This window comes from Dermacentor silvarum, chromosome 11 (assembly GCF_013339745.2).
Source record: "Dermacentor silvarum isolate Dsil-2018 chromosome 11, BIME_Dsil_1.4, whole genome shotgun sequence".
Lineage (NCBI taxonomy): Eukaryota > Metazoa > Arthropoda > Arachnida > Ixodida > Ixodidae > Dermacentor > Dermacentor silvarum.
The window spans coordinates 96,569,496-96,584,363 of NC_051164.1; the positions used below are offsets into that span (position 1 = coordinate 96,569,496).

Genomic DNA, 14,868 nt, shown 5'->3' on the forward strand with positions numbered 1-14,868 from the left:
GCCAGACTAGATCGATGCAGATAAAGGTTTAATGTAGGAATTCGACATCTGAATTTGGTAAAGAGGACTTCAAGTGTTTTTATTATGGCAGAATTTTCTGTTCCAAGGAAATAGGAGGTGTCGATAATCAGTTAGATTTATTAATGGCAGGTAGAATGGCAGGTATAGAGAGGCGGATAGATTTAACTTTCCGTGGCATGTGATACGTTAGTGCGATATATGTACGCGATACGATAAGCGGTGTACCATTCATTGCCACACGTTACAATGATTGAAAATCAACATGGCAGCGGCCAGAACAGCACAGACCACCCGCTTTGATTCGAATTCGCCCATGCTACTTGCCCTTAACTGTGAGAGCCAAAAATGGAAAAGCAGGTACGAATGTTAAACTAGCGCTAAACACGAGGGAAGGAAAAAAAAAGAAAGATGTGAAGAGCACGAGCGCCCAGACCATGTGTTTCTTACCGTTCCGAGTGTTTCGCGCTATTTTAACAATTTTGCCGATGTACGGACTATCCCGAACATCTACCTTTCTGCTAAAATCAGCCATCGCTCAGTCTCATGTAGTACGCTCGGGAAAAACTAAGTGGTGTATTCGCATTGTTATTGTGATCAGCTGTCTTGACGCTGGTTGCTCTATGGAGATGTCTCCGAGCAAGGAAAGTGCTTTGATTTCAACCTAGCAGATGGCGCCACCGTATTAGCGTGGGGGATTCGTTTGCGAGGCGTAACCCTCTAACATCCTGATTCGTCAATGCATCAATAATTTGCTTCTGCGCACCAGCGCAGTGCACGCGATAGCGGATCCGTGGACAGGCGACGTATACACCGCGGGCCTGACGTATCACGGTAACGTATCACGCAAAGCTAAAACTTTCTACAATGGCACGTATCGGGGACGCTACTACTTGAGGACAAAGGCTAATTATTACCATTTACTATGCGTATCATTATGGGCAGTTAAATTAGCTTCTTGCATATTAAGTGGAATCAGCGATGTGAACTCAAAGGTTTGCCCAATCTAAGAACGTTTCGTAGAGAAATATTAGTAAAACCTGGATATGCAGAATTAAAGTTCTGGTACTGAACGCCAGTTACCTGGTTCAGAAGGTTTGCCGATCGCTTGAAGAGACACAATACGTGCTCTGCGGGCTCGCTTTCTATAATAACTAGGTACGTAGGCAAAATATATACACTTGATATCGTTTTCTTTCTTTTGCTCTTCAATAAACACACTGTTATACGCATGAGCCCTTTATGAGTTTTCAATTTAACAAAGCTCCCATTTAATAAAGCAATCTCCGGTTCCATCGACTTTGTTGTATATGTATATATGTTGCAACCGTAAACGGCGTTGGATATAGTGAACTAGTTTATACATATATATATATATATATATATATATATATATATATATATATATATATATATATATATATAGCTCAGGTGCTGAGCTATGCTTTTCGCCACTGCAATGTTTTCTGTGATTGTTACAATTATGATCCGCTTGTTAAAGGAACCGCCAACTTGAACTATCTGGCGCCCACGCATTGCATTTCATCAGGACCCTCACAACCTAAAACGATCGCAAAATTTCTGATAACTTGGATTTTACAAAAGAAGCCAGCATCGTGCGTGTCGGTGAAATAATGAATAAACTCCGAATTTTCAGATGGACCAATTAGGTTTTCCATGGGTGGGTAGGAACCAGCTTCTCCATCCCAATACAACTGAAAATAAGCCGATAATCGCAGCCTATAAGACGGTTGTTAAGACGGCGCTGAAACTCATGAACTCAACGTTAACTGAAGACGAAGTGTCTGCGCTTGCCGACACACTCGTGGATTTCGAAGGACAGCTAGCCAACGTAAGTACCATTTCTTTGTTTTTGTTTTGTTTCCTCTTTTTTTTCCTTTTTTTTCTTTTTTTTTGGGGGGAGAAGACGGGGCGGGGGGGGGGGGGGGTGCGGTAATCATACATAGTTCTATGAAGACATGCCTTTGAAAAGAAAACTACATAAGCACTGCCTTCTGCCCGTACTAACATGTCTAACTGAAACTTACAGGGCTTAGTGTTTTCGGCTGAAACATAAAAAACTAAAAGAATACAACTGCACCCCCGCATTCAAAAAGAGGGCGTGAACTTGAAGCCAGTGCTTGCTTGCACAAGGAAACGTAATCATCATCTTAACCACTTTCACGCCAGGCGTTGTCTTCAGCCTGACTTGACCAAGTCAAGCAGTTGCCTGAAGTTAACGGTGCATTTCTGAATACGAGGGTTATTCTCCTTATGTTCGAATATAAAGTGCAGTCACTCTCAATTCCTGCATAGTCACATTGGCGTATGGCGTTGGCTCCTTCGTAGACTGATTTTCCAGAACTTTGTTATTCTGTGTATTGGGTGCAACTAGCGTTGAAGAGCGGGATCTGCAGTTATAGAGGATATTGCTGCATCAAGAAAATTGGTGAAAAAGATATTCACCGCGAACGTCCACTGAAAGTTCATCTGAGTAAAATATATGTCCACGGAAAACCACATTTTCCTGTGGAAAACCGTAACGCTGAACCCTAGATACAGTATCACAAAGAAACTCGAATAGAAGCGAAGCAGCGTGTAAAGAAAAACTACAGGCTTAACGGCGATACGTGAAAAGTAGTTACATGCAAGTGGTTGCATTCTTTGCGCAAAACCTGTCTGCTATTTTTTATCTATAAAAGACCTAGCATTTACATTACGTTTTTGTTTCGTTTTTTGTCCGTTTTCTTTTCTTCAGTTTTTGTTTTTATTGCCATGCAGCGACCCAAATTTCAGTATACTTACAGTTGACGGCCCCTCCCGAAGAAAGACGCAACTTCATGGAACTCTATCACAGAACCACCATCGGCAAACTACAAAAGAATTTCACGCAAGTAAGCGAATCGACACCTTTGTGCTCCGATAGCGCTTTCGCTCTCAGAGAGACGCAATTTGTTTTGCACTACACCGCTTTAAGTGTTCTGAATCGAGGAGTCTAAAATCCGTAGTTTCGGTCGGTCATTACAGGTGACGTTTTCACTTTTGCGGGATGTGACGTCCAGATGGGCATGCTCTCCGCTGTCTTACCCAATGAGTCCGCATGGAAAATAATGTCCACAAACGCGACCGACCGAGAATAAGCTCCCAGGCTAAAACATGGGTTATCTAGAAACGCGCAACTTATCATTGGATAGTTTTAGCGTGTTAATTAACGTAATGTCGTTTCGGAATACCGGGTTTTCGGCGAGGTGTACGGCCGCAACAGCACTGCTAGCGACATCTGGTGACGCAGTATCTAACCAGAGATCATTACAAGCTAATACTGCAGTGACTCAAATATCCGACTTACACTTTTTACACTTTTTACAGCGAAGCTGTTTAGGGCTAGGTTCCCGAAGGGCGTGTCCGCGTGTAGAAAAAAAGTATCATCACCAGCATTGGCTCGAGCGTCGTCGTCTTTTTGAGCTCACGGCACCTCCTCCCCCACGGCCGGCTGACCCCCCGCTATATCTATTGCGCCAGTCAACCTTTTATGCTGCATTCCCCCCTGAGTAGAGTTGGGCCTGGCTGCGAGGCTAACGCGGCAAGCCTGCTGCAAGCTGCGCCCGACTAGAGTTGAGCCCTGCTGGGAGGCTAGCGAGGCTAGGCCGGCGACGCGTGCTCTTCCCCTCGCCCCTCCGGCTACTCCGCGTGCGTATATTTACAGGGCCGCTGGGGGGCCGCGCCCTCATGGGGGCTGACACATATCCCGTAATTCCCCATGGGGGCCGCGCCCTCATGGGGAATGACGGGATATGTGTCTGCGAGGCTTGCGTTGGCTGGTGTTGAACGAGGCTTCGTCTAAAACGTGGATATGGCTGCACAAATACTGCGTTCTTAAAATAAAATCTACATAAACAGCTTTCATTCACTCATATTACATATTTCAATAAAGTTTACTCACCTACAATGCAGGATCAAGCGAAGAAAAGCAAGAACAGACAAGTTGTTCCAAAGCGAGCGATAATTTTGTCGTCTGCCCTCCAACGTTTTATATAATTGTGCATCCAATAGTGAGCCCTCAAAATTAAACAAAACATGTTTTGTGTAATAATAAAGCTAAAGCAGTTTTTACGTGCTCTTTTATCAGGAAATCCATCATTTTACTAATAACATGTGATTATATCATCATATAAATTGTATTTACAAGCACTTAAAAAGCTGGGCTACTTACGGCGTACTTTTCGCACAGCTCCTTTAAATACTAAACTAGTCGCTTACAAATAAGTTATCCGGCCACTTATGGAGTATGCCTGTGTAGTATGGAATCTACATAAGAAATCAGACACCATAAGTTGGAAATGGTCCAGAAATAAGTTATCCGGTTTATCTACCGTCGATATGACAGCCACTTTTCTCCGTCTTCTAAACTTTCAGAGTTAAATCTAACAACTCTCAGCATCCGTCGGAACATAGGATCCCTAAAGCTATTGCATTCACTAATTAACTCCATCGAATAATTCTTGCCTTAGCAAATACATAAAAAATGCGGAACCTTCCTCATTTAGGACATATCACCATCTTAATATTGTACCATATCGGTCACAAACAGATGCGTTTAAATATAGCTTTTTCCATTTAACCATTGATTATTGGAACTCTCTGCCTGGTGCCATTCGTTCCCTTCCTTTGGACGATTTTTTGCTTAAACCTGACTGTTATTGATTTAAATTTTGTGCTATGTTTTTTGCTCTCGTGCTGCTTATATTTGCAATTTGTGTACGCTCTACAACTGTATAATTCCCCACTCCTGCCATAGCCCTAACAGGGCTGCAGTATGTAAAAATAAATAAATAAATAAATAAATAAATAAATAAATAAATAATAAATAAATAAATAAATAAATAAATAAATAAATAAATAAATTATGACAGATGGAACGGTGCTAGCCAGGCGCGTCTTCAAGGCTTTCTTGGCTCTCCGAGAACGATGCCAATACGAAGTCACAATATACCGGCATTCCCATGGATGCCAAAGCGCAGCAGCGTCAGTTTTCCCTGAAGGTAATGTAGTGAGAAACTCTATGGCCGGCTCTCTCCGGGCTCCCGCCTGTCTACGAAGAAAGTAGGTCAACAGAGGAGTAGGTGTGAGAGAAGTTCACGTTAGCGTTGGTTGTATATAGCTTTGGTCAAGGACTCGTGTCTGGGAACATGGTACAAAAGAGTGAGGAACGCGCGCTAGGAACGCCGCCGCCCGTGGACGCCGAGCCAGTTCTTTCAGAGCCGGGCATTGTATAGCCATCGTATAAATGTTAAAAACACTCCATTGTGCTACTCGGAGCCGGCACCGAAGCCTCTTTGCTGTGTACGTAGCGAAGGGGTCGGTTTACCATTTCGTAGCCAAATCCAACATCGCAAATCCCCAATATAGCTGAACCCCAACATGGCAAATCCCACCAGAGTGCCAGATTCGCTGGACTTGCCTCTCCGCAGGGTGGAAGAGCTCTGACATTTATTGCAATAGCAATTATATGGACACTTCAACCGGATTTCTGCCGTCACCGTCGCCGTCGCCGTTGCCGTCGCCTTGAGGTTCTATATAGATAAAATCTTCGCCGCGCGCCGTATGCCCGAGCGGAAGCGTGCGGGGACGCGGGCTATCACGGAGAGCGAACGCACTCAATCTCCCACGCGCAAGCAGGGAAGCGGGAAGCCAGCGCCGGAGGCAGCGGGGGGGGGGGGGGCACACTTTTACTCTGCCAACAACCGCTCTCGTCGCTCGCTCGCACCGCCGCTTATCTCCACACGGCTCTGACCTTTATGCGCCGTGCATTCGCCGCTCAGTTTCCGTTGAAGCGATAGACCGCACGTACCTTCGCCCGTTGCTGCGGCGTATGCGCTTGCTGCCAGCGTTTTTGACAGTCAGTTGTCTGCAGTCATTCAGTGTGATCTATTCATGTTTGTTTGTGCGCGCTCACACCACGCTTGTTCAATCAGTTAGTAATAGTCCGGCCACATTTTCCAACGCACGCTACACATGCAATGCTGCCCGGGTCGGCAGTGCAGCGCTACAGGTGTGTCCCTTCGCACGCGCTGCCCACGGGAAGCGCTTCTCATCAACACCACCGTTTCACACGCGCCTTCTCGTGGTCATCGAGTCTTTCTTCATGTCGGTCTACTTACGCCGCAGCACACCTGCTTACTTAATCAGCTCATATTTACTACAATTCATATTGCTACCAAAGCCGCTCACCTTACTTCGTATGACATTGCTGTGTTGCTATCGCATTCATTGCTTCGCCCTTAGGGCGAAACTGTGACATTTTTTTTTCTACAATAACACTGACGCGAAGTACACATTTGGTAAACACACTGAAGTTGAACAAAAAGCCACAAGATGTCGCTACCAGCTTTGCTAATGCCATCCGCGGCTCCGGTAGTGCGCTAATCCGCAAACGTTAAGAAACTAGTATTTTTTTTACTGAAATAAAGCTTTCAATTGTCTCTCAATATTACATGATCTTTAGGGAGAGATTTGTTTGCGCCCGATTCGCCAACCATAACCACTACTCTTTTCGCTTTGGTAACTACCCGTGGTTTCTTTATACATTATAAAAAGCTTCGTCATCACGCCCATTTGCTTTACAGCCCAGTCTCGCGCAATCTGTCTCCAGTAATGTCACAACTATGCCTGAAGAATGCATATGCCTATGACGGCATGGTTTTCGAGTTAACCATGAACTAATACACTGACTGGTGGCTTGGTCGTAATATATATATATATATATATATACGCATTGAACATGACGCCACGGCAAGCATCGATGATATTAGTTGTGGTTGACATTGAAAGGTAGAAATTTAATGCTCTCCTAACTTTTGGGTGAACTACGCGAAAACGGAACAAGGAAGGAAACCAACACGAGCGTTGGTTATATATATATATATATATATATATATACCACGCCGCCGGCTTCCCGCACTTGACACACATACCCTTCTTTCCGCTGGGGCACTCCTACCGCTAACGCATTAAAAAAAACACAGAAGCCGCTTGAATGACGCTGCTTCTAAGTAACCTTCGTTCAAAAAGCGTGGCAAACACTGCTGTTTATATATACTCTACATAAATTATAAGAGGTTTTGTCTTCTTCCACATATCAAATATTCATCACAAACAAATAACTAAGCATCATTCCAAATTTAGTAGTAAAATTCTCCTGATCATAGTTGTACTTTCAAGCTTCTAAGGAAGACAGTGTTTGTGAATCCTTTCGTTTTCCTCAGATTCCACTGCTTCAAATGCTCAATAAACAGTTTTCATTGGTGAACATTACGTTAAGCGAAAACGAGACGATAGAACTCTATGCTATGGAATACTACAGTAAATTAGACGAATTTCTTGGGTGCGTTGACTGGTGAGTAAAAAAAAAATCTCAATGATTTTCTTCCGCAGCGATTACACAATTGTAAATATGCAATTTCGAGAAGTAAAAAGACGTTCTCGTCTAACATTTTTGCGAACCGAGTATTGCGAATACAAATTCAGTCGAAGCATGCGACATTTAATCAGCAGAAGCCCTTTCTTACGTCTGTGTATGACTGTGCGATTATTTAAGAAGCGCTGAAGCCTGATGATGACAAAAAAGCCCTAAATTGTGCCAAGCCTTGAGAACAGCACATGCACGTTACGCGATCGAAACCGCATCGGTATTGTTCGCTACCCTCTTGAGCAAGTAAGTATTTTTTTTTGCGCTATAGCTTAACTCTTTCCGTACCGAGCCCATTGCGCATGGTTAGCCCTCTATCGATCGCTATCAGACGTGAAGGAGGTGAACCATATTTTAGTTTTCTAAGCAGTTCGCTTTTTTCCCGCGAGGCGGTGATTTTTAAACGCGGTGGCGTATGCCACAGTCCGATTTAAAGGGTTCAGCCTCATCCATCCATCCATCCATCCATCCGAAGTTTCGCGATCGTCAAAGCAGGATGCAAAAAACGTACAGCTCCGGAAACTGCGCGCGCTCTTCGGAATGTCACAGATATCGCGATTAAGCTGCCTCTGCGGCTGATCTTATCGACACATCGAATAGCAGCGAGTCAGAGGACGCTGATTTTTCGTCGGACTTTAAGTCTGAAAGCTACGACGACGCAAACCAGCCCGGTACATCGGCGGCCGCAGCCCGGCACGCCCAACTGTAGTGCTTGCAGGTAAACTTTTGTGGGGAAATACCTGTTCAATGAAAAATTTAGATTTTTTCGGAGATAGTGCCTAATAGACGGCAATACATTTCTTATATCTCATAATTTTCGTAGCGTATCTCTTTTTATTGCGATAACAATTATATGGACACTCCAAGCACATTTTTGTCGTTGCATTCGTCGGCGCCGTGATGTTCCGTATAAAGTCCAACGGAGGCAAAATCGTTGCCGCGCGCCGTGCGTTGTGTGTGGGAGTGAAAGCGCGCGAGGGTGAGCCGGCAATAGCAGCTTAATCTCGCGCACGCGAGAGAGGAAGGTGACCGGAAGCGCGCGGTCTTCGTTCACGCGCTAGGCACGGGGAGGAGGCGACAGGAGACGGGAGGGTGCGTGTTGCTTACGCGGCGGCTGCTCACGGAGCTATCTTGAAAGCGATCTGCGCCGCGGCCGAAGTGAGCGCCCGCGGGAGCCTCATCTTCAAAGCGATCTGCGATTGGGCCAAAGTGCATTCGCGAGTGCCGATAGCTTCGTATGCGCTGCGCTTTCGACGTTCCGTTCGCGTTGAAGCGAGAGCCAGCGCGAATGTCAATTTGCTCGCTGCCGCTGGCGCGCTTCTTCACTCCAGCGTTTTGACGAGCTCCCGCGGTCATCGAGCGAGATGTGTTCATGTTTACCTGTGCGCGCGTGACACCGTGCTTGTTCATTTAGTTAGTCAGCGAATATTTACACCTTTATACGGCCGATAAAACTACTATGCTTACTTCGTATGGCTGTATACTAATTTGCTATCGCCATCGACACTTCGCCTTTCGGGCGAAACTGCGAAGTTTTCTTAGCAGATACAAGCGTGTCTTTAGGAACTTTGTTCAGTTTTATCGCACAATCTTGATTTAACAATTTATGCCTTTTTTATGACATTTAGCGCGTCAACAAAACTTTTATGCGTGAAAAGTGCGTTCATTTTGCTTTTAGTTTATGTATTACATTAAATATTGAGTGCAGTAGTTCCTTCACGGAAAAATTAACATCTGCCGTAACAAAAAAACACCTATTTTCCCCATGGTAGGGAAAGAGTTAATGACAGTAACGTATCCTGATTAGCGAATAATCTTTCATGAAGCAATTGTAGTGCGAATTGGCAATCCTCCAATGAATTTTGTTTCCACAACCTACCGCGATAGGTGCGTGCCTATGGCGTTATGCTGCTTAGCAGGAGGTCACGTGTTTGATCTTTCTCCCGGCGGACGCAGTTTAATGGGGCGGAGTGCAAAAAACGCTCGTGTTCATATACCCCTGCATTGTGTGCACCTCAAGGAATCCATGGGGGTAAAAATTAATTCGGAGTCTCCCACTATGCCTCATAGCCAAATCACGTTTTTGGCTCGTGAGACACCCGAATTTAATTACATTATTTTTGTTTCCATAGACAGAACTGTTGTGGACTTAAAGTTCCTAAAGTTCAATTAAAACGCGCAAAATCCGTTAGTGAACCACGTCACCCGGCGCTTGCGCATAGGGAGGCTACTGTCCACGAACAAGTCTCGAAATGGCAGTCCGTTTTAGACACAGATTGAGCATGCGATTCAGTCGTAAGAGAGATCGGTGGTTCCGTAAGAGAGATGGTAGTTAGATGCATCGCCACCCGCCGCTTTGACCGTGACGCAGTGTGGCAAGGGCTATAACGCTCACATCGCCTGATGAGCTAACACTCAAGCGTTATCGCTGTCTCCCATGGCCTGGCCTCATCACCTCATGCGACAAGTTTTCTTGGCAAAATCAATGGCCAAGTTCATTCCCTTCGATCCATCACCGTTACTTTGGACTATTCATTGGCATTGTTGCATGCATTTACGACGGAGCATGTTTGGAGCGCGTTTCAAGGCAGTAACGTCGCTTTCTGCAAGGGCATAGTCACGTTTTATGTACCAGAATAAGTCATACAAGTTATCATTTGAATATCCGTATTGAAGTCAATGCATTAAAATCTTTAATTACAACCATATCGTTGCGCCGCAATTGGCCAGTCAGGCTTATCCCCTTCTGTCACGGATTATGATCGACTGCCGAATAATGTATCAAATATACATAATTTTATGAAAAAGTACTGCAGCTCCCATTAAGAGCAAGTAAAGGTGGGAGCATGACACTTTCTGCATTTTATGATGAGTCATAATGTTTTTTCGCTTGGTTTACCATGCTGCATAACGTCATAATTATAGTGTGATTAATTACTGTGCACTCAGTAATGATACGTTTCTTCATAAAAAAGGAATTGAAACACTAGCGTGATTACTTGCAAAATAAATTATTGGTTGCAAGCATTACCAGAAAGAAAAATAAATTCTTTCGCAATTGCTACAGAAACATCCCACGTCACACCTCCCGTCAAACTCTGTAGCGTCTTCTCCAAAGTGGATTTCTGTAGTGATAGATTTCCCTTAAAAGTAAAATGAAAGTCTATATAAGGTAAGCTGAACGTTCAATTTACCCTAAGATTAATTTTTGTGGTCTATTCCTTACCACAACTGCCCCGAAATGGCAGAAATAAGTCGCGTCCACAAAGGTGTGACTGAAGGGGACACACTTGTCCAATAGGGCAGAGAGTGAGCAATGCTTGATATGTTGGTGCGTTCTCGTAGCATACCGCTTATAAGTTTCTTTTTCTTTTTTTTTTCCTTTTCTTTTTCTTTTTGGTTGGCGCAAGTTAGTCAAGTAGCGCTTGGTTCTTTCGCCCCTCCCTTTTCCCTACTTCTTGCGCTACCTTACAGCATGTTAGTCAAAATACTCAGTTTTAATTACTCATTTTTAGTCACTTACTAACTCACTTGCGCAAGTAAGTGCAGCACCTCTTGGACCTTGAGCAGACACGTATAGGCAGTGCGGGGTAATATTACCAGTTTTGTAAGTTTCGCAGATTTCACAGAAGACATCTCTCTACACAGTCATCCGAGAGCATAGTAATAGTTTTTAATTAGGGGGAGGGCTCGTAGGTCTGTGTTAATATATGTCACAGCGCAAAATAAAAAAAAATTCATTAGAACAATAAATGAAAAACTGGCTTTTTTAAAACGTACTGCTCTCTAGAGCAGGAGGAGAAGGAGAGCTACGGGAGGATGTAGCCTTGCAGAGGCATGCCGGCAGTGGCTCCGCCCGTGTTCCTTAGACACCTGAGTACGTAAAATCAATCGCCACGTTCAAATTTCCATTTCTAGCGAGACCCTTTTCAACTTCGCCGGATTACGAGAGATTCTGAATTGGGCTGCGCGAGCATCGCAGGAATTCCGTAATGTTTCGTTCGAGCTGACCAAAGCCTCTTCAGGAATCAAGGTCGAGAAGCCCAGATGGGAAAAGTGCGTCAGCGCAATCAATGGCATGATGCCAGAGATCGTCGGCTACCTCTACGTCCTACAAAAGTTCAGCGAAGAAGCCAAGAAAGAGGTAACAGCGTACACGCTTACCAAACTGTGCTATTTTTATTTTCGCTGCAACCCTCATTGATCGCCAAATAAGTGGTTTTCATAACATGGCTGCCATAGTGTGTTGCCGGCTCCTGCAATCCCCTCTGGCGCCTGCAGTGCACAGAAAACGTTGCCTTCTGCAACTATCATTTTCGAATGCGACAAATATAAGACACCTGATTGTAGCATAACACTTAGCAATAATTGTTGTACTAATTTGTGGACTATTTTCCAGATTTTAAGTGCCGCCCGATGAATGTGTGACACCCGATGAATGTGGAATGAATATATTTTTTATTTTTGTGTTGTTCTCCACACCCATCCCATTTCTTTTTGATTTTATATACTTCCCTCACTATGCCCCCTTCCTCTTAGTCTCTCTCCTGTTCTTCACTCACTATTCTTATTCTATGCACATTTTCTTTTCTAAAGCTGGCAGGCGTCGTGATAGTCCTCGTGGCAGTTGCCAGCTAGTTCTCCTTCTGCTCTGTGTGACTGTTTTGTCTATGCAAATGTAATAGAAATATTGCTAATTACGCCAACGGAGCCGTCGCTAGAAGGTGCGATTTGGACACCACCTACAGCGTGAGCTCCTCAGCGATCGTTTTGACCAGTGCGAAAATAGAGTTGAAGCAATCCAAAAATCAAGCGCTATATACTACACTAGTACTATGGCCACGGGACGCACTTTCCGTTTGATCTGCAATAGAAAAAAAAGCTCATTGGAGGAGACTTCTAAATATGACTCGGAATTATAGTTCAGAATTATGACTGCAGACATCCGATCTTTATAAAACCAAAAACTAGCACTAGCTGTGGACCACAGTTATGGAAATGGCAAATTTCTCATATCCTAAATACTTATCTACAATGCTAACCTTAATAACACAATCTCTCTTTTTCTCCTTTTTTTATTTGTTACAATTTAAGGAGCAATCGACAGCTTCCCTTGACCAAAGGATTCCTGTTGACAGTTAGCGTATATATAACTTACTAGCGCAGTCATGTTTCATTGTGTTTCAATTACCGAAAGTAGTGTCCTAGCTTATATTTCCTTCTGGTTTGATTTATTCAGCTTTCATTCTTTCATGAGACTGATACAGCGTACTCGTTTCTGTATTGAAGATGCATCGAAATATGCTTGTTCCCGTGTTGTTAGACAATTAGTAGTACAATGCCGCATTCTTACGTCTCATATAAGAAAACTTGCCGAACCTTCTGCACCCAGAGAACCTTCGTTCTGCTCAACAATCCACTTCACTGCCCGCCAAACTATGACGAACGCTGTGTTATCGTAGGTGGAAGACCTCGTCCGCAGGCTGACGACAATATTCAATGAAACGGTTCAGAACAACGACTGGATGGACAATAAAACTAAGTCTGCTGCAGAAGAAAAGGTATAGTGGCATAGTTTTCTATATTGTCAGAAAATAATGTCAACGAATGCGATGCCCTTATTCATTTCAATAAATTTTTTAGGTTTCCGTGGGGGCACACTTAAATGTTTGCACCCTTAGGGGCTGTCCTCAAAAAAAATCGTCATCTGCTTTATGTTACTTTTCTTTCATTTACGCTGCGCGCTCCGCACTTCCTGGTCAAGAACGGCACGTGCACCAGCGTAACATTCTTGACAGGTAATTAGCGAGCGCACAGTTTTTAAGAAAGAAAAACAAAGCATGACAGATGAGAAATATTGTTTGGGACCGACACATGCCCAAAAGATGCAAAGTTTTTTTTTTAGTTTCTTATCCTAGCTTTTATTTAGTTGTCTTTTTAAATTATTATTACATAAGGCGTTTAGTAGGACATTTAGACATAAATCATTGTGCAACCCACAATCTGTTGCACACAAAGAATGCACACCGCACATACGAAACACTCAGTTTTATCTTCCTGTGTGGTGTGTGTCCCGTTCTGATGTCGTCTGTATAATTGTTTTCGTGGTTTACCAAAAAATAATGGCCTAGTCGACATTCGGTGCATTTAAAATTTCAACGAGCCTTTAAGGTACACCTATATTGATATTTTTTTTCCAGTTGGCAAAAATGACTTCGAAAATCGGATATCCTAGCTGGCTATTGAACAAGACATATCTTGAGCAGCTTTATATATACGTAAGTCCTCATTCATTGTCTAACAAATTAGCACCGTTAGCAAGCATTTACTGCTATTACATTATGGCACTCGGAAAACCTTGCACGTAAATGACGTAAACACCTGGATAAAAGAAAAATACGTTCCAAATGCGATAACTCACTGCAATTAGCCCATTTGACCATAAGCTATAACTACGTCACAGTTAACAAAATTTATGAATTCGAAGAAGTTACTCTTAAGTCAGCCCAAGTAACTTCTTCGAAGGAGGCCTAACAGCGGAGGTCCCGATACCGTCTTCGACAATGGGACCTCCTTCTGTATGCTAAATACGTACCTTGAATATGACCGAACTTTTATTAATAATTTGGGATACTGACACGGAAGTGACAGTTGCACTGAACGGATGTTTCACATTCTGTTATAGGTTTTTTCCTTTATTGCAGGGTTTGTATCCACATTTTTTGTCCCGATTGGGTTTATTATTTATTATGGTATTGTAAACGGTGGAAAAAATGTAACGTCAAATTCTCCACAACGCTAAACTTTTATTTCAATGTACTGTAACATCAAGTGCATCTTTAAAATTATTAGGCAGTTTGCTACCACACCTGCAGAAATCATTTGGCAAAAAGTTCATAGAAAAAGAGAAATATGCTGTCCATATATTGTCCGATATATAGAAAGAAGAAAACGGCAATATAATGTAAACAGAAAGAAGTTCCCTTGAACAAGGGAATGTTTCTCTGAGATGTGAAAATATGTGCAGAACAATGGCAGCCTTTTATTTTCTTCTCTATTCTGTGGCGCCTGGTGTAAATTACCAGGAACACTTTCTATGTGCAGCTATATATGCGTGAGGTGGTCATGCTGCAAAGTGTTTTGTTACAGTACAGCTCCTGTATTAGGACTACAATGAGTCCGTAGTCTCTCAAGAGTTATTCATCGGCTTACTTCAACGTTGCAGGTACCAAACCTAAATTTGAGCAGCCCCTACTTGGAGATGTCTTACTACATAGAAGCCAACAACTGGAAGCGACAAATGCTGCAGCTGCGAAAGCCATATGACAAGGAATCTGTGTAAGACTTGGAAGAATTTTTTTTGCTTATCATCATTATCAACA

At 43.3% G+C, this 14,868-nt stretch overlaps 1 protein-coding gene across 1 annotated transcript in view; it reads left to right on the plus strand.

The window, feature by feature from the left end:
- LOC119432953 (neprilysin-1-like) overlaps positions 1–14,868 on the plus strand; it is a 49,121-nt gene that overhangs the window by 17,910 nt on the left and 16,343 nt on the right. Inside the window, exons 6-12 of the mRNA XM_037700097.2 lie at positions 1,676–1,870; positions 2,826–2,912; positions 7,284–7,414; positions 11,405–11,630; positions 12,949–13,047; positions 13,687–13,764; positions 14,712–14,824. Of these exons, the coding sequence (XP_037556025.1) occupies positions 1,676–1,870; positions 2,826–2,912; positions 7,284–7,414; positions 11,405–11,630; positions 12,949–13,047; positions 13,687–13,764; positions 14,712–14,824 (929 nt within the window). The remainder of the gene's footprint in view (positions 1–1,675; positions 1,871–2,825; positions 2,913–7,283; positions 7,415–11,404; positions 11,631–12,948; positions 13,048–13,686; positions 13,765–14,711; positions 14,825–14,868) is intronic.